The sequence below is a fragment of the Artibeus jamaicensis genome, unplaced genomic scaffold (assembly GCF_021234435.1).
Source record: "Artibeus jamaicensis isolate MK-2021 breed Jamaican fruit bat unplaced genomic scaffold, CSHL_Jam_final contig_2002, whole genome shotgun sequence".
NCBI lineage: Eukaryota > Metazoa > Chordata > Mammalia > Chiroptera > Phyllostomidae > Artibeus > Artibeus jamaicensis.
In genome coordinates, this window is record NW_026521408.1 from 340727 (window position 1) to 356416 (window position 15690).

The 15690-nt window shown below is 39.9% G+C and overlaps 2 protein-coding genes across 4 annotated transcripts in view; one reads left to right on the forward strand and one right to left on the reverse strand.

The window, feature by feature from the left end:
- BRCA2 (BRCA2 DNA repair associated) overlaps window positions 1–10964 on the forward strand; it is an 87364-nt gene extending 76400 nt beyond the window's left edge. The window contains exons 25-27 of the mRNA XM_037134509.2: window positions 7857–8101; window positions 9029–9175; window positions 10096–10964. Coding sequence (XP_036990404.2) covers window positions 7857–8101; window positions 9029–9175; window positions 10096–10734 — 1031 coding nt within the window. The 3' untranslated portion in view covers window positions 10735–10964. The remainder of the gene's footprint in view (window positions 1–7856; window positions 8102–9028; window positions 9176–10095) is intronic.
- Window positions 10965–13381: 2417 nt separating this feature from the next.
- N4BP2L1 (NEDD4 binding protein 2 like 1) overlaps window positions 13382–15690 on the reverse strand; it is a 31491-nt gene continuing 29182 nt past the window's right edge. Inside the window, exon 5 of one of the 3 annotated variants that reach the window (XM_037134498.2) lies at window positions 13382–14864. In XM_037134498.2, the coding sequence (XP_036990393.2) occupies window positions 14606–14864 (259 nt within the window). In that variant the 3' untranslated portion in view covers window positions 13382–14605. The remainder of the gene's footprint in view (window positions 14865–15690) is intronic. The other 2 variants (XM_037134499.2, XM_037134500.2) reach the window with 2 other exon arrangements.

The window sequence follows — 15690 nt, forward strand, 5'->3', positions numbered from 1 at the left end:
AGGAAAGAAGGGACATTAGGGGACTGTAGAGTAGTAAACAGGAGATAAGAAAGATTGTATGTAACAGTAGGGGCAAAAAATGGTTAAGTTAGGGCTGTAGAGTAAGTGAGCTGGAAAGGTCAAAGGTTATGGTTGAAGAATGAGATTCCATTTCTGGAGGGGATGAGGTTATTGGAAGGAATAAAGGGTAAAGCTATTGGAGTAAGCAACTGACTGTGACTGGAGAAGATCATTCAAAGAGGAGACAACAAGGAATCTGGTATCCCAGGATATTGGGAGGATAATCTGTGAGGCTGTTGAATTCACCAAGAAGTATAGCAGTAGTAATGAGAGAATGACCGTGACTTGTAAGTTAAAATCTTACCTGGTGAAAGGGAGTAAGTGACCCAGGTGTCAGTAGGTGCCTAAACAAGGAGAATAGTGAATGATATGGTCTGGTAACATGACATTCAAAGCTGAGTGTTTTCAGGGAGGTGCTGGGAGCAGCCATGAGGAGCAAGAAAGACATCCCCTACCTTAACCTCCATAAGCACAAGGCAGCTGTGTCATCAGAAAAGAGAGCCAGGTTGTGTAGAGCAAAATGATAAAGACAGCAGTTATGGAAAAGTCGAGGGTAGCGAGATTTTAGTGAGTTCCAGAGGGTCCAGTGAAAGTATTCCGTGAGACAAGGATTCTTAGGTGATGGTGTCAAAAAGTTAATGTGCAAAGCTTTGTGTAGACTGCGTCCAGAGAATATGGAATGACCTGGGAGCCCAGCACCTTACAGAGACTAACATGACAGTATCCTTTTTTTTAATTTTCAGAGAGAGGGGAAGGGAGGGAGAAAGAGAGGGAGAGAAACAGCAAGTAGAAGGGAAATATCCATTGGTTGCTTCTCGCACTACCTGGACTGTAACCCAGGCATGTACCCTGACAGGGAATCCAACTGATGACCCTCTGGTTCCCAGGCTAGCACTCAATCCACTGAGGTATACTAGCCAGGGCTTTAAAAAAATATATGTATATTGCCCTGACTGGTGTAGCTCAGTGGATTGAGCACGGGCCTACAAACCAAAAGATCACGGTTCGATTCCCAGTCGGGGCACATGCTGGGTTGCAGGCCAGCTCCCAGCAGGGGACACACGAGAGGCAACCATATATTGGTATTTCTCTCCTCCTCTTCCCCTCTAAAGAAAAATAAATAAAATATTATATATACACATATATATGTATATATATTATTGACTGTGCTATTAACATTTGTCCCAATTTTTCCCCCTTTGCCCTCCACCTCCCATACCCCTCATCCTTCCAGCAATCCTACCCCCCCCACCCCCTTAGTTCATGTTCATGGGTCAGGCATATAAGTTCTTTGGTTTTTCCATTTTCTATACTGTTCTTAACATCCTCTTGTCTATTGTGTATGTACCAATTAGTACTTCTTAATCCCTGCACCTTTTCCCCCATTCTCCCCCTACCAACTGATAACCCTCCAAATGATCTCCATATCTGTGATTCTGTTCAAATTCTGTGTCTCAAGTTCTTTGAATTCTATATTTCCCCTACTATTCTTATCCTCCCTCTATCTATTTTCTACCTACCATGTATGCTACTTATTCTCTCTACCTTCTCCCCCTTCTCCTCCTCTCACTCCCCTGTTGCTAACCCTCCATGTGATCTTCATTTCTATGGTTCTGCTCCTGATCTAGCTGTCCTCTTAGATTGCTTTTGTTTTCGGCGTGGTTGTTAATAACTATGTTTGCTGTCCTTTCACTGTTCATCTTTTTTATCTTCTTTTTCTTAGATAAGTCCCTTTAACATTGCATTTAGTAAGTGCTTGGTGATGATGAACTCCTTGAAGTTGACCTTATCTGAAAAGCACTTTATCTGCCCTTCCATTCTAAATGAAAGCTTTTCTGGATAGAGCAATCTTGGATGGAGGTCTTTGGATTTCATGACTTAGAATACTTCTTTCCATCCCCTTCTTGCCTGTAAGGTCTCTTTTGAGAAATCAGCTGACAGTCTGATGGGAAGTCCTTTGTAGGTGACTGTCCTCTTATCTCTTGCTACTTCTAGGATTCTCTCCTTCATTTGAATCTTGGCTAATGTAATGATGATGTGCCTTTGTGTGTTCCTTCTTGGGTCCAACTTCTTTGGGACTCTCTGAGCTTCCTGGACTTCCTGGAAGTCTATTTCCTTTGCCAGATTGGGGAAATTCTCCTTTATTGTTTGTTCAAATAAGTTTTCCACTTGTTGCTCTTCCTCTTCCCCTTCTGGTACCCCTATAATTCGGATGTTGGAGCGTTTAAAGATGTCCTGGAGGTTCCTAAGCCTCTCCTCATTTTTTTGAATTCTTGTTTCTTCATCCTTTTCTGTTTGGTCATTTATTTCTTCCTTCTGATCCACTCCCTTGATTTGAGTCCCAGTTTCCTTTTCATCACTATTGGTTCCCTGTGCATTTCCTTTTGTTTCACTTAGTTTAGCCTTCATTTGTTCCTCTAATTTGTGACTAAAATCAACCAGTTCTGTGACCATCCTGATCACCAATGTTTTGACCTGTGCATCTGATAGGTTGGCTATTTCTTGGTCGCTTAGAGTTATTGGCTCTGGAGCTTTGAGTTCTTCTTGAGCCATGATGATTTGGTCTGTTCGCACCTGTTATGTATGAGTGGCAGAGCCCTAGATGTTCTCCAAGGCGGAGCAACTCTGTTGCTGGGTTGTGACGCTGAATGTGGGGGCGGGGTCAAAGAGGGGCAATAGTGGTCCCCTCTGCTGCTTCCCGCTGCTGGGCCCTGCGAGGTCTGTCTCACCGCTCGCTCCTTTGTCTGGTTTATCTGCGTGTGAATGTGTGACTGAGGTCAGCCTTCCGCCTTGTGCCCTCACTGGGTCTGCCTGTCGCAACCCCACATCTGGGATCTGCCAACTGCCACCAGCACGCCTGAGTCGGTCTGGCCAAGTTTTCCTGCCCAACTCTGCTCCGCTAGTCACTGGCTGCACCCCTCTTACCGGTCTGGCTGAACGGTTCGTTGTCGGACTTCTGTGCAGTTCAATTTTCTGTGTTTTGGTTGCGGGTTTTGTTGTTGTGGTGGTTGTTGTTGCGTTTTACTAAAACTTTGTTATCTTTAAACTTCGTTGTGCGAGGAGGCACAGTGTTTCCACCTACGCCTCCATCTTGGCCAGAAGATTATCTTTTGCTGCTCTGATTGAGTGTTTTTTTCTTCCTTATGTTCCAAATTACTGATTTGATTCTCAGCTTCATCCATTCCACTGTTGGTTCCCTGTATATTTTTCTTCATTTCACTTAGCATAACCTTCACTTCTGCATCATTCTTTTTTATGCTGTTGGATTACCCAATGAATTTCTTGAGCGTGCTAATAACCATTGTTTTGAACTCTGCATCTGAAGGATTGCTTATCTTCATTTTGTTTAGTTCTTTTTCTGGAGTTCTGTTCTTTCATTTGGACCTTATTTCTTTTTGGACCTTATTTCTTTGACTTTTCATTTTGGCAGCCTCCCTGTATTTGTTTTTGTGTATTAGGTAGAGCTGCTTTGATTCCCTGTCTTAGTAGTGTGGCCTGTTGCAGAGAAATGCACCTGTTAGGTTGGATGGAGTGGAGCCTTTAGTAATCGCCAGGGCAGGACAATCCATGTTGCCACTCTGTGGCTCTGTGTGTGGGAGGAGTCAGAAAGGGGACAGTGCCACTACCTGGACTTTGAAGATTTGTTCAGAAAGAACCTGTCTTCCAGCACTTGCATAGGTGCCAGGTGTGTCAGTTTCTCCAGTATGCCACTGGTGCCCTTCCAGCTGTTGCCCTGGTACTGAAGCCTAGAGGGAGTGAATCTGCATAAGTCCTGAGTCCATTGTGGGTCCTTTTAAAGGAGACTCCTGGGAGTCCTGCTGTTTCTTCTGCCATCCCTGTTTCTTCTGCTAATTTTTACAGCCAGAAGTTATAGGGGTTTATCTTCCTGGCTCTGGAAGCCTGGGCTGAGTGGTCTGGTGTGGGGCTGGGATCCCTAGCTGCCAAGGTATCCCTCCCAGTTTGTGTCCACCACGTGTGAGTACGGGACTGCCCATGTCTCCGCATCTCTCCATGTCTCCGTGTCTTCGTCCCTCCTACCCGTCTGGATGAATATGGCTTCTTTAATTTCTTGGTTGCCAGACTTCCATACACCTTGATTTTCTGACAGTTCTGGGGGATATTTGTTTTCTAATCTAGTTGTAATTTTTGCTGTGGTTGTGTGAAAAGGTGAGCTCTGTTTACTTACGCCTCCATCTTGCCTGGAAGTTGAGAGTATTAGTTCTAATGGTCCCAAGTTATAGTGGTGTGACCAGTGTCATGGGGAAGAAAAGGTGGGAAACTGGCTGGGACCCCATATAATTCTTAACTTTTTTGTTACTCTATTCTGGACCACCTTTTTTCTGCTCTCAGTTCCTGTGTGAGGGCTTGGCATTTAAGTTCCTACCCACTGTACATTTCATACCCCTGGGAGGTAGTATCTCTGTTCTAGATCACCTTCCCTAATTCAGTGAGAAATCCAGTAAATCAGTTTGCTATGTGCTGCAACAAAGCACCACAAACTGGGTGGTTTAAATAATAGAAATTTGCTGTCTCACAGTTCTGGAGGGTAGAAATCTAAGACCAAGGGGTTGGCAAGGTTAGTTCCTTGTAAGGCTGTGAGGGGGAATCTGCACCAGGCCTCCTGGCTTCTGGTGGTTTCTGGCAATCTTTGGCTTGTAGACATATCACCCCAAAGATTTTTGTGCAGATTCATAGAATGAATGTTCTGTGTGCTAAGCTGTATCCAAATGTGCCCTAGTTATGAAGACATTGGATTAGGACCCACCCTAATGACTTCATCTTAATTCGATTATATCTGCAAAGATCTGACTTCCAAATAAGGTCACATCACAGGTTCTGGGGAATATGACTTCAGCCTGTTTTGGAAGGACCCAGTTCAACCCATTAACACCCTGAACTCTGGACCATTCACCTCTGTTAACCCAGGTCACCTGCTTTTTCCCACAGCCATTTTCATTATTTCTGAACAGAAGAGAAAAAGAATAAGGATACCCATTCTATTTGCCATTCAAATTTAAGGGTAACAGAATTCTCAGTTTTGTGGGGAAGGGGATTCAAAATCTGAACCTCTGTGCTTGGTTCAGTCCAGAGTGTTCTGTTTTTTCCCTTAATCACCAGTTTTTAAGTTTTATATTAGCATATTCCTCATTAATATGTTTTTGGTGAACATTTGTTTTTTTTTAATTTAGTTTGATGTTAAGTTTTAGAGTAATAAAATTCTGTCAGAGTTTCAAAGTGCCACCAACGCTGGCAGTACTAGTTATCTAACACCCAATCTAATCATATTTCCTAGCTTATACTCTTTCTTGTTACTGTGTCCCTTAGAAAGGGAGACCCAAACTCATTTATATGCCTGGAAACTCTTCAACTCCCTGCCATAAGCCACCCCACAGACAACTAAACTAAACCCTGGCTTCATGTTCCTGACACACAGTAGCATTTAGTACCTCCTGCCTTTAATAATGCTTTTCCTTTGCTTAGAAGGCCCTTTGTCCTCCCTATCTTAATGAATTTCCTATTCATTATTCAGCTTCCACATTTTCTGTTAACCCAGGTCAGATGGGTTAACAGAAAATGTTAATCCATTCTCTGAGCCATTTTCTCTGAGCCAGATGCTTTTGGTCTGGGTTAGAGCCTCCTTCTCCATTTTTGTGGCATTTTGTGTGTTTGGCTGTTTTAACACTCATCACATGGCTCATGAGTCTTGTCTCCATTTTTGAACCTCCTTCCTAGCCCCCTAAAGCTTCTAATACTGTGGTTTCTTCAAAGACAGGGCTCCTTCTAACACAGTGGTAGAGAGAGTAATTGTTAGAAACTTCAGGTTTATACAAGTCTGTCAAGTCATCTTAGTAATGCAGTTCATTTGCTCATATCATCCCCCTGTACAGACAGGGAAACTGGAGCTCAAAACGATAAATAACCTGCCAGTGTCACAGTTCTGTAAAGGGATGTGAACCAGTCTTTCAGCTTCTAAAGTGTATGTTTTTTCTTGTACTTCTTGCTGACACAACATACCAAACCCAGCATTGGAGAGCTGGGCTTAAAACAGAGACTATTATATTGTTAGTCTGTTTTGTTACTACAAACCCTCTGATATAAAATGAAATAACAGACATCACTTCTTAGGTTGGGTTCCTAGGAAATAGACTCGGAGATTTCTGTGCAGATTTATTGAGAAGTCCTGCCCAAGACCGGTGCCTTTGAGGGAGAAAAGACAGTAGGGGTGGACCCAGGAGAAGCTGCATGGAGTGCAGAGGCAGAGTCAATGCCATGGGGACTTGGGCTAGGATGGTTGTGCAGGGTCAGGCCTGCACAGGTGTGTTCCTTCTTGGGTCCAACTTCTTTGGGACTCTCTGAGCTTCCTGGACTTCCTGGAAGTCTATTTCCTTTGCCAGATTGGGGAAGTTCTCCTTTATTGTTTGTTCAAATAAGTTTTCCACTTGTTGCTCTTCCTCTTCCCCTTCTGGTACCCCTATAATTCGGATGTTGGAATATTTAAAGATGTCCTGAAGGTTCCTAAACCTCTCCTCATTTTTTTGAATTTTTGTTTCTTCATCCTTTTCTGTTAGGTCATTTTTTTATTTCTTCTGGTCCACTCCCTTGATCTGAGTCCCAGTTTCCTTTCCATCACTATTGGTTTCCTGTGCATTTCCCTTCATTTCAATTAGTTTAGCCTTCATTTGTTTTCTAATTTGTGACTAAAATCAACCAGTTCTGTGAGCATCCTGATCACCAGTGGTTTGAACTGTGCATCTCATAAGTTGGCTGTCTCTTGGTTGCTTAGATGTATTGGCTCTAGGGCTTTGAGCTGTTCTTGTTGAGCCATAATGTTTTGGTCTGTTCAAACCTGTTACATATGATGGTGTGGAGCCTTAGGTGTTCACCAGGGTGGGATGACCCAGTCACTGGGTTGTGACGCTGTATGTGGGAGCAGGGTCAGAGAGGGGTAATGGCGTTTGTTCTGCTCTCGGATTTCAGTCCCCTCTGCTGCTTCCCGAAAGCAAACCTGGCCCCCCCTGGTGCCGGCTCCCGGGTGTGTTGACCTGTGCACCCTCCAGGACCCTGTGGGTCTCTCCAATGAACTCTCTGTGAGCCTGGAAGCTTCTCTGGGCACCTTGACCCCAAAAGTGCCCAGATTGGTGCTTTTTCCAATTGGTGCTTTTAGGCTTTAATTCCCATCACTGGGGCCCTAGCCTGCAAAGTTTGTCTCACTGCTCACTCCTTTGACTGGTTTATCTGTGCGCGAATGTGTGATCGCAGTCAGCCAGCCGCCTTGTGCCTTCACTGGGTCTGCTTATTGCCACCCCACGCCTGGGATCTGCCAACCACTGCCTGCGTACCTGAGTTTGTCTGGCCACCTTTTTCTGCACAACCCCGCTCCACCAGCCGCTGGCTCCGCCCCTCTTACCAGTCTGGCTGAATGGTTTGTTGTGGTCGGACTTCTGTACAGTTAAATTTTCTGTGTTTTGGTTGTGTTTTTGTTAGTAAAACTTTGTTGTCTTTAAACTTGGTTGTGTGAGGAGACACAGTGTTTCCACCTATTCCTCCATCTGAGTCGGAAGTCCGAGAGGATCAATATTCTTTTAGTAAACAAATGGTGGCCTTAAATAAGTTCTCTAAATATCAAATATTTTATTTTAACATGAAAAACTTCCTAAAATTTCCCCATAGGAACAGTTAAAATTTCACTTTATTCTTTAAATAACAGTATAATATTGACTTGGCTAGACTATTTCATGTACATTTGTATTTTTTGAATTTGTATCAAATGGGGTTTTTGTTTATTCTCATTATAGGTCTTGCTCCTTTGGCCTATTTGTCAGATGAATGCCATAACTTACTGGCAATCAAATTTTGGATAGATCTTAATGAAGATATCATTAAACCTCACATGTTAATTGCTGCAAGCAACCTCCAGTGGCGACCAGAACCCAAATCAGAAATTCCTACTTTATTTGCTGGAGATTTTTCCACATTTTCTTCCAGTCCAAAGGAGAACCATTTTCAAGAGGCATTCCACAAAATGAAACATACTATTGAGGTAAAATTAGTTTGATCATTACCACACTTTTTGGTATTTTGAGTGCAATATCAAAGAAGTGGAAGCTTTTGTGAAAATTGGATGTTGAGATATATCAGGTGAGGTTTTTAGCAAACATTGTTCGTAAACCTAAGGACGTAGGGATGACAACTATCAGAAAAAAGAATGATTTGAGGGGAACTGATTTAGGAGAGATGGTGAGAAGGATGTTCACGCTACAGACCATATAGGCAAACTGGAAATTGGTTAACAAGAATAATACGTGGTTCATAGTAACTGGTAATGTAATTAGTTAATAATATGCAGATTCCAAATTTACATTTTAAACTCCATATCTGGTATTTTATACAACTTATACCTGTCTTTGCTTTGAATTTCGTAGTCCTAAGTAGGAAAATACTAAAATTATTTCCCTTGCATCATATGCATTTTAGCCTAAATATATTTATATATCACATAATGGTATTAATTAAAATCTGTTTCAATTAATCCTTGGAATGGACATGAGGCCATTCTCTCATTTTACTCCTAAGGACTATTCTGTAGATGTTGGATGATTCATTCACAGCTATTTGTAGTAAGTAGAGATAGAACCTGAATCCCAGTCTTCCAGCTACAAATCCAGAATCACAGTACACCTTGCTAATTAAACTTGATGGCTGGGAATGACTCCTAATCTCTCTTCTTCCATGATGCATGTAGACACTCTTTCTTTCTCTGCCCCTCCAACACTGAGCCCTCCTGAGTCACTGATGGTGGTTCTGCATTTTTGCATTAGCGTGTTGTTTGACAGATGCTATCAAATTTGGGGTGTCTCATTCTTTTGTTCTGATCTGAATATTATAGTTCTGGTTTTAAACACTTTCTGGAAACATGAATGTGTAGGTTTGCATTTTATAAAACAGCTTTTCCAATTTATTTTCTTAGAATATTGATGTATTTTGCAATGCTTCAGAAAACAAGCTTATGCATATACTTAATGCAAATGATCCCAAATGGTGCACCCCAACTAAAGAATGTACTTCAGACCTTCATGCTGCTTGTACAGTCCTTGGTACAGGAAATAAGTTTCTGGTAAGTTAATATAAGTTAAAAGAATTTCATAACTCTATATGAAGGCAACAGTATATACCTACTGAACATGGTAAAATGTAATTAAATTTAATTAGAGTGTAACTAATTATCATATGACTTTTATAGGTATAGTTTATCTGGAAATTATATCTTGTTTATTGAAGCCAGAATGTAACACTCCTGGGAGCAATCTTACAAACAAATGCTTTCATTTTTAGTATTTGAAGTACATGTGATAGAAATTACTTTTTTGCCTGTATCTTTGTGCTAGGACAACTATTCTATATAATTAAGGTTGTTTTTAAGCTCAGTTTGATTTTAACTCTTTAAAACATAATAAATGCAAATCAAGCTAAAGTATGATATTGGCTAATGATAATTCTTAAGTAACTAACACTTGGTAAGTGTATCTATATTAACTCATTACCTTCACAAGAACTTTCTGAGATAAAAATTATGATCACCATTTTACAGAAGAGGGAACTATGGCATAGAGAGGTTAAGCAATTGCCAAAAGTCACAAAGCCAGAAAAGTAGGTATTAGAACCCAAACGGTCTGTGATCTTAAAATGGTTTTAAAATGCTTATCTTTGTTTCATATGTTAATACTAAAAAGAGAGAAAAGATTAAAGCAGAAGTTATGGCCCTTACTTCCTTTTTTATCTTTTACCATGTTAGTCTTCATTCATCTTTTCATGTCATTTTTATACCCTCTTCTGCTAAACTGTTTCCTTCTGGAGGAATATGAATAATAATATGAATGTTTTGTGAAATCATCTGCCCTATTAACCACTAGGAAAGTGAGAATGTGTGTGGTATTTGTGTGTTTAAATATTTTTAATGAAAAGCTAATTTGATTTTGTTTTACAAGCACATAATTATATTTTGCCACTTTTTCATTTGTTTTTTTTTTTTATTAGATGTCTTCTCCCAATAGTGAGATGAACTATCAAAGTCCTTTATCACTTTGTAAGCCAAAAGGGAAGTCTGTTCCCACACCTGTATCAGCCCAAATGACTTCAAAGTCTTGTAAAGGGGAAGAGGCACTTGATGACCCCAAAAACTGCAAAAAGAGACAAGCCTTGGATTTCTTGAGTAGACTACCTTTACCTCCACCTGTTAGTCCCATTTGTACATTTGTTTCTCCAGCTGCACAGAAGGCATTTCAGCCACCACGGAGTTGTGGCACCAAATATGAAACAACTATAAAGAAAAAAGAACTGAGTTCTCCTCAGAGAACTCCACTTAAAAAATTTAATGACACTTCTCTTTTGGAAGTTGATTCAATATCTGATGAAGAACTTGCACTGATAAATACCCAGGCCCTCTTGTCTGGTTCAGCAGGAGAAAACCAGCTTGTGTCTGTGGGTGAGCCTACTAGGACTGCTCCCACCTGTTCAAGAGACTATCTCAAACTGAAAAGGCACCATTTTACCTCTGCGGTCAGAGAACAGGAGAATTCCCTTGTGGGTACCGGGGGAATGGAAGGCTCCGTGCAGGACACAAGTACAATGCAAGATAGAGCTAAGAGACTGCAAAGGCGTCAGAATCAAAAATGACAAAAATTAGTTACTGACTCTTAACCTTTCTGGTTTGTAACACACATGCAGTTTCAAACTGTACATCCATATTTGTAAAATGAGAAAAGAATTGGTTCCAGTTCTACCTGAGTGCTCATATATCATAGGAAAGTTCTTTGCCTGCTTCTTTATTTTCAGTTGTAGACCTTAAAACTGACTATATTTATTAACTAATCAAGAAAAATGTCTCCTTTAAGTCTTTTTTTTTTTCATTTAGAGAAAGAGGAAGGGAGGGAGAAGGAGGGAGAGAAACTACCTCTCATACATGCCGTGACTGGGGACCAAACCACAGCCCAGGCATGTGCCCTGAGCAGGAACTGAACTGGTGATATTTCAGTTTGTGGAATGATGGCCAGCCAACTGAGCAGTACCAGCTGGGGCTCCTTTAAGTCTTTATGACAGTATTTGCTCCCTGCAAGTATTTTACAAATTAACTACACATACCCTTTTCTTTTAGATTGTGTCCTTAATTAAATAAAAGTAGGTTTCTCAGTACAATTATTTTGACTCATAACATTCCCTTTAATTTAGTTCCTATTTTAGTTGGGTTTTTGGTTGGTTGGTTGGTTGGTTGGGTTTTTTTAGAGGTAACCCCCTATGAACCCTCTATTTCCTTAATGCATGAGTCGGTCCTACCATAGTTCTGCCTGATCAAAAGCTGAGCTAAGATATGCCTGTTTTTTTCTTTTGGCCAGTTGTTCATCTTGAAGTGAGCATAACTACAAGAAAATTAGAACCCTCAGTGTAATTAATTCATTTTTATGATCCCAGTGTGATCTGTGAAATTAAATTATTTCAATTAAAAATCAAATACTTTAAATCAGAAGCATATTTTATAGTGCCAATTTTGTCTTAGCAAAATGATGATCTGGACTGCAGCTTAGAAAATCTTTCAAATCATCCTTGATTCTGCCTGTCAGAGAAAAGCAGTTCTATGAGCTAATAGCATGGAGAAGCTCTTAGATCAGGTCTTTCAGTGTCTTAAGCTTATATATAATAAATACTTTTTAATTTTTATTTTTGAATTACAGTTCACATTCAGTATTATTCTCTGTTTCAGGGGTACAACAGAGTGGTTAATATGTTTTCAAATCTAATTATAAACACTTTTCAAAGCCAAGGATAAATCCTTTTATGAAGCAGTTTGTTTCTTTCTGTAGCTGTGATCCATGATTTTCTCTCCTGTACAAGTCATCAATATAACAAGTAGTTGGTTCCACTAGTCTTTTCAAGTTGTTTTGCGCATCTTACTAAAGTAATTTTTATTCATAAAACAATTTGGTCTTCAGGTGTTAGTCATTTTCCTGGTGATACATTCTAGAACAGGGGATAAAACTTGAGTTTCAGGCACAGAAAGCTTCTAAGACTGTAATTTTTTTATCCTTTAAAAATGTAACTGTTATTACCTCCTCCTATTACTCGTCACCATGTATTTGGCCCACAAGAGAGAGTTTAGCGCACAGCCTCCTTTTCATACATTGTCAGTAACAGGGCTGAACTGTGTGAGCAAAGCCTGAAGCTGGAAGACATGTGGATATTATCCCCACAAAGTGACAATTTAATGATTACAAAGTCAACAGTGTGTACTGCATAAGTAATAAATGGAAAAAGCATTTGTGTTATCTGTTCATCACTCAGTGACAGCCTGTGTGCATATAAAGTGTGCCATCTCTGTGTGTGGTGCAGACACCAACACATGAAATAATAGATGTCAATGTCGAGGGTTTGTAAAGCTATATAAATCAGGGAGTTGGGAGAAAAAAACTAGTTCACATCTAGCTGGTATATATAAAGTTGATGGCGTTTAGCCAATTATTTTTATGCTTCCATACCAAGTATTTTAGGCTTCATATAGGAAAAAAAGGGCAAATAGACCTGGAATCTGTTCTTCTGAACTCTGTAAAAGCTCTGGATCTGTAACCTGGGTCCATGTCTCCATAGTGGTCACTCAGCCCCAGTGGCCTAGATGTCTTAAGCAGAGAGCCAGACATAAATTGGGAGGGCTTGAATTCTGACCCTTTTGGCTTCTTTGACATCAAAGGAAAATAAGTCCAGTTTGGGCTCTCTGACACTCTTCCCCCCTCCACTATCCTAAATAAGTCAGGTCCTCCCGATTGAGTGGATTCTGCAGTCACCACATTGACTAGGGTCCTCAGGGTCACCTCGGCCTGCACAGCAGGATTGTGTGGATTGTCATGATTATTTAGAGGGCTATTTTGTGTCATGTTTGGACACCCAGAATTTAGCAAAACTATAATAATACCTTAGATTTATTCAAATTCACTAAATTTTAGTTTTTATCAGCCAGATTTTGTTATTCAAAGAAGATACCAATTCTTAAAATGATACTGAAGAATTACAGATGCATTGCTTGTAGTAATGAAGATGTAGTAGCTTTCAATAGTCAGATGAATGTCAAAGTAAAATAGTCTTTCTAAAGTACACAGATAAAATTATGTAAGCAAGTAAAAAATAAGGTTAATTTTCTTTTATAACCTATTTATTAAAGAAGATAAATAAATTTATGATATAGAAAAATTGGTTCTCAGTATGGTATTCCGTGGGATTTAGGTAAATTTTTTATATTGTAGAACAAAAAAGGCTTAGATTCAGTGACAAATCCATATAAAGCAACACTGTGTATAATTTTTAATAACCATAAAAGCACCATTATATGACACTTAAAATAATAACTTCACAGAAACGTTAGCAAGAAGCTGTTGGCCAACAGGAAGTAAAGCACACACCCTACATGGTCTTAACTGTCAGAGTCTCACACCAAATTAATCTGATTCCAACCTGTTGAGATTTAATTTGGATTCACAAATTCAGTATTGGTAGAAGAGGGACATTCCAGAGTTGTGGTAGAGTTTCATTGTCAATGCCATGTAAAACACCAAGACTGCTCATCTGATAGTGAGCGTGACTTTCACATACCTGTCTCTGACCTATATCCTGGGATGCTTAATTCCTTTCACTCCAAACACTGGGGCTGCCAACTAATTACATATATAAGGAAAAATTTTTAAACTGCTTAATGATTCAAATTAAAAATCAATGTTTCATAAAGGAGGCTTCTTTTATTGATGCTATTAGCACAACAGCCAAAAGTTATTTAGGTTTAATACTGTTCAGTGAAGTGGTAGTTAAAACACAAGACTATAAATAGTGACTTTAAATAACGACACTGGTTCTCCTCAGTAGCTTGTATTAAGAAGGCTTTGACAGACATTTTTAACAATGATATGTCACTAGAATAAAGGAGTAATTTCCCAAAGTGTCCACTTTGAAGGACAGTATTCCCTTAGATGTATACTTTCTAGTATATTCATTCTAAAGGAAAATCAATATCATCATTACAGCCACACAGCTCACATTTTTGGATAAACAGATTTAAAAAGTATCAATGGCACTAAAATTTTTCCTGCCTCTCACTTCTCCCACCTTTCCAACTTTCCTGATGGAGATGAATTCCTGAAAAAAACAGATTACTTCAGAGAAAGTAGTACTGAAGCTTATATACACTATAAACACTTTATTTTATGAAACTGTGTGACTAATTGATTACGTTCTTACGTATGTTCTCAGAGTTCAGCTTCAAAGTAGTTCTTTCCCTGGAGAGTGAGTTGGTTTAACTTAACTGCAGAACTTCCAGCATCAGACCATGCATAGAGAATCACTGTAACAAATGCCTCTTGAAGATGACTGTGGTGACTTCTACATAAAAACGTACAAGTTCAACTATTTACACTGGCATTAGAGCTCTGACTAAAACTGAACAAAGACTAAATACCAAAAATCGAAGTAAAAACTGATCTAGGAAAACTAGGAATGCCTGTAAGGCGGGCCTCTAATACCCGTGGTGACTGCCCCCCCTTCTGTTAAAGGAGCTCTCGTGTGCGGAACCCCCAGGAGCCCTCCGGTTTGGAAACTCCGCGTAAGGATTCCAGTGTCCTGCCCGGTTGGGAGGCGATGCGCTGCTCCTGTCCTGGCTTCTGCTCACTCTGCTTGGTTTTTCCGCATGAAGCACACTGTAAAAGGTAACATCGTGCTCATACCGTTCTTTCATTCGGTGTATTTTTTCTCTTGGGACTCCATGAATGTTTCTTCTACATGGAAAAACATGCAAACATTTAGTTAAGGCCACATAGCAAAATGAGTTACTTGTATTGCACTTGTCCTGTATTATTACATAGGTATGCACTCTCTATTGTCAGGATTAACTGTGACAAGCACATCTTGTTACGCAGGACGCTTTCACGCTCCACTGCTGTTTCATGCTGCCCTGCACGCTCCCAGCCACCCTAAGGCTTGCAGAGAGCTAACACATCAGAAGTGCTTTGTTTCTGCAAATCTCAGTTCTGTGCTTCAAGACATAAACAACACCAGGAGATCTTTTTACTATAGATTTGCCTGTTAAGCATGAATATGAGTATATTTACAATCGATTCACATCAGTCAATTCTATATACTTCTGGATGCTCATTAAACAATCTTAAATTCCGTGGGCATGAGAATCAACTGGGGTCATAGGTCAAACTGTAATTCCTGAAGATTTCAACCACAGAAAGGGGTCCACGAGCTACGATTTCACATCCAGTTCAGGTGGTTTTGGTTCTCAAACCCACTTTGGAAAAGCTATTATGGACTAGCCTTATTCCTAAAAAAGTAAATCCTGTTCTCACTGGTTACTTTAAATCATTGACATTATCAAATAACAGAGATAATTAACATCAGAACCCTTGCATTCAATCAACAAGTTAGTATTATTTGGACATTTATTGCTTTATAAAGTAGAAGCAGCATCAGGATCACAAATGAGCCACAGACTGTTCAACATCTAAAGATATTTAGTCTAAATGCAAAAACACTACTGACGTGCAATCCCATGCAGAAGAAAGTACTTTTATGTGTCCATTAATGAAGAAGCATTTT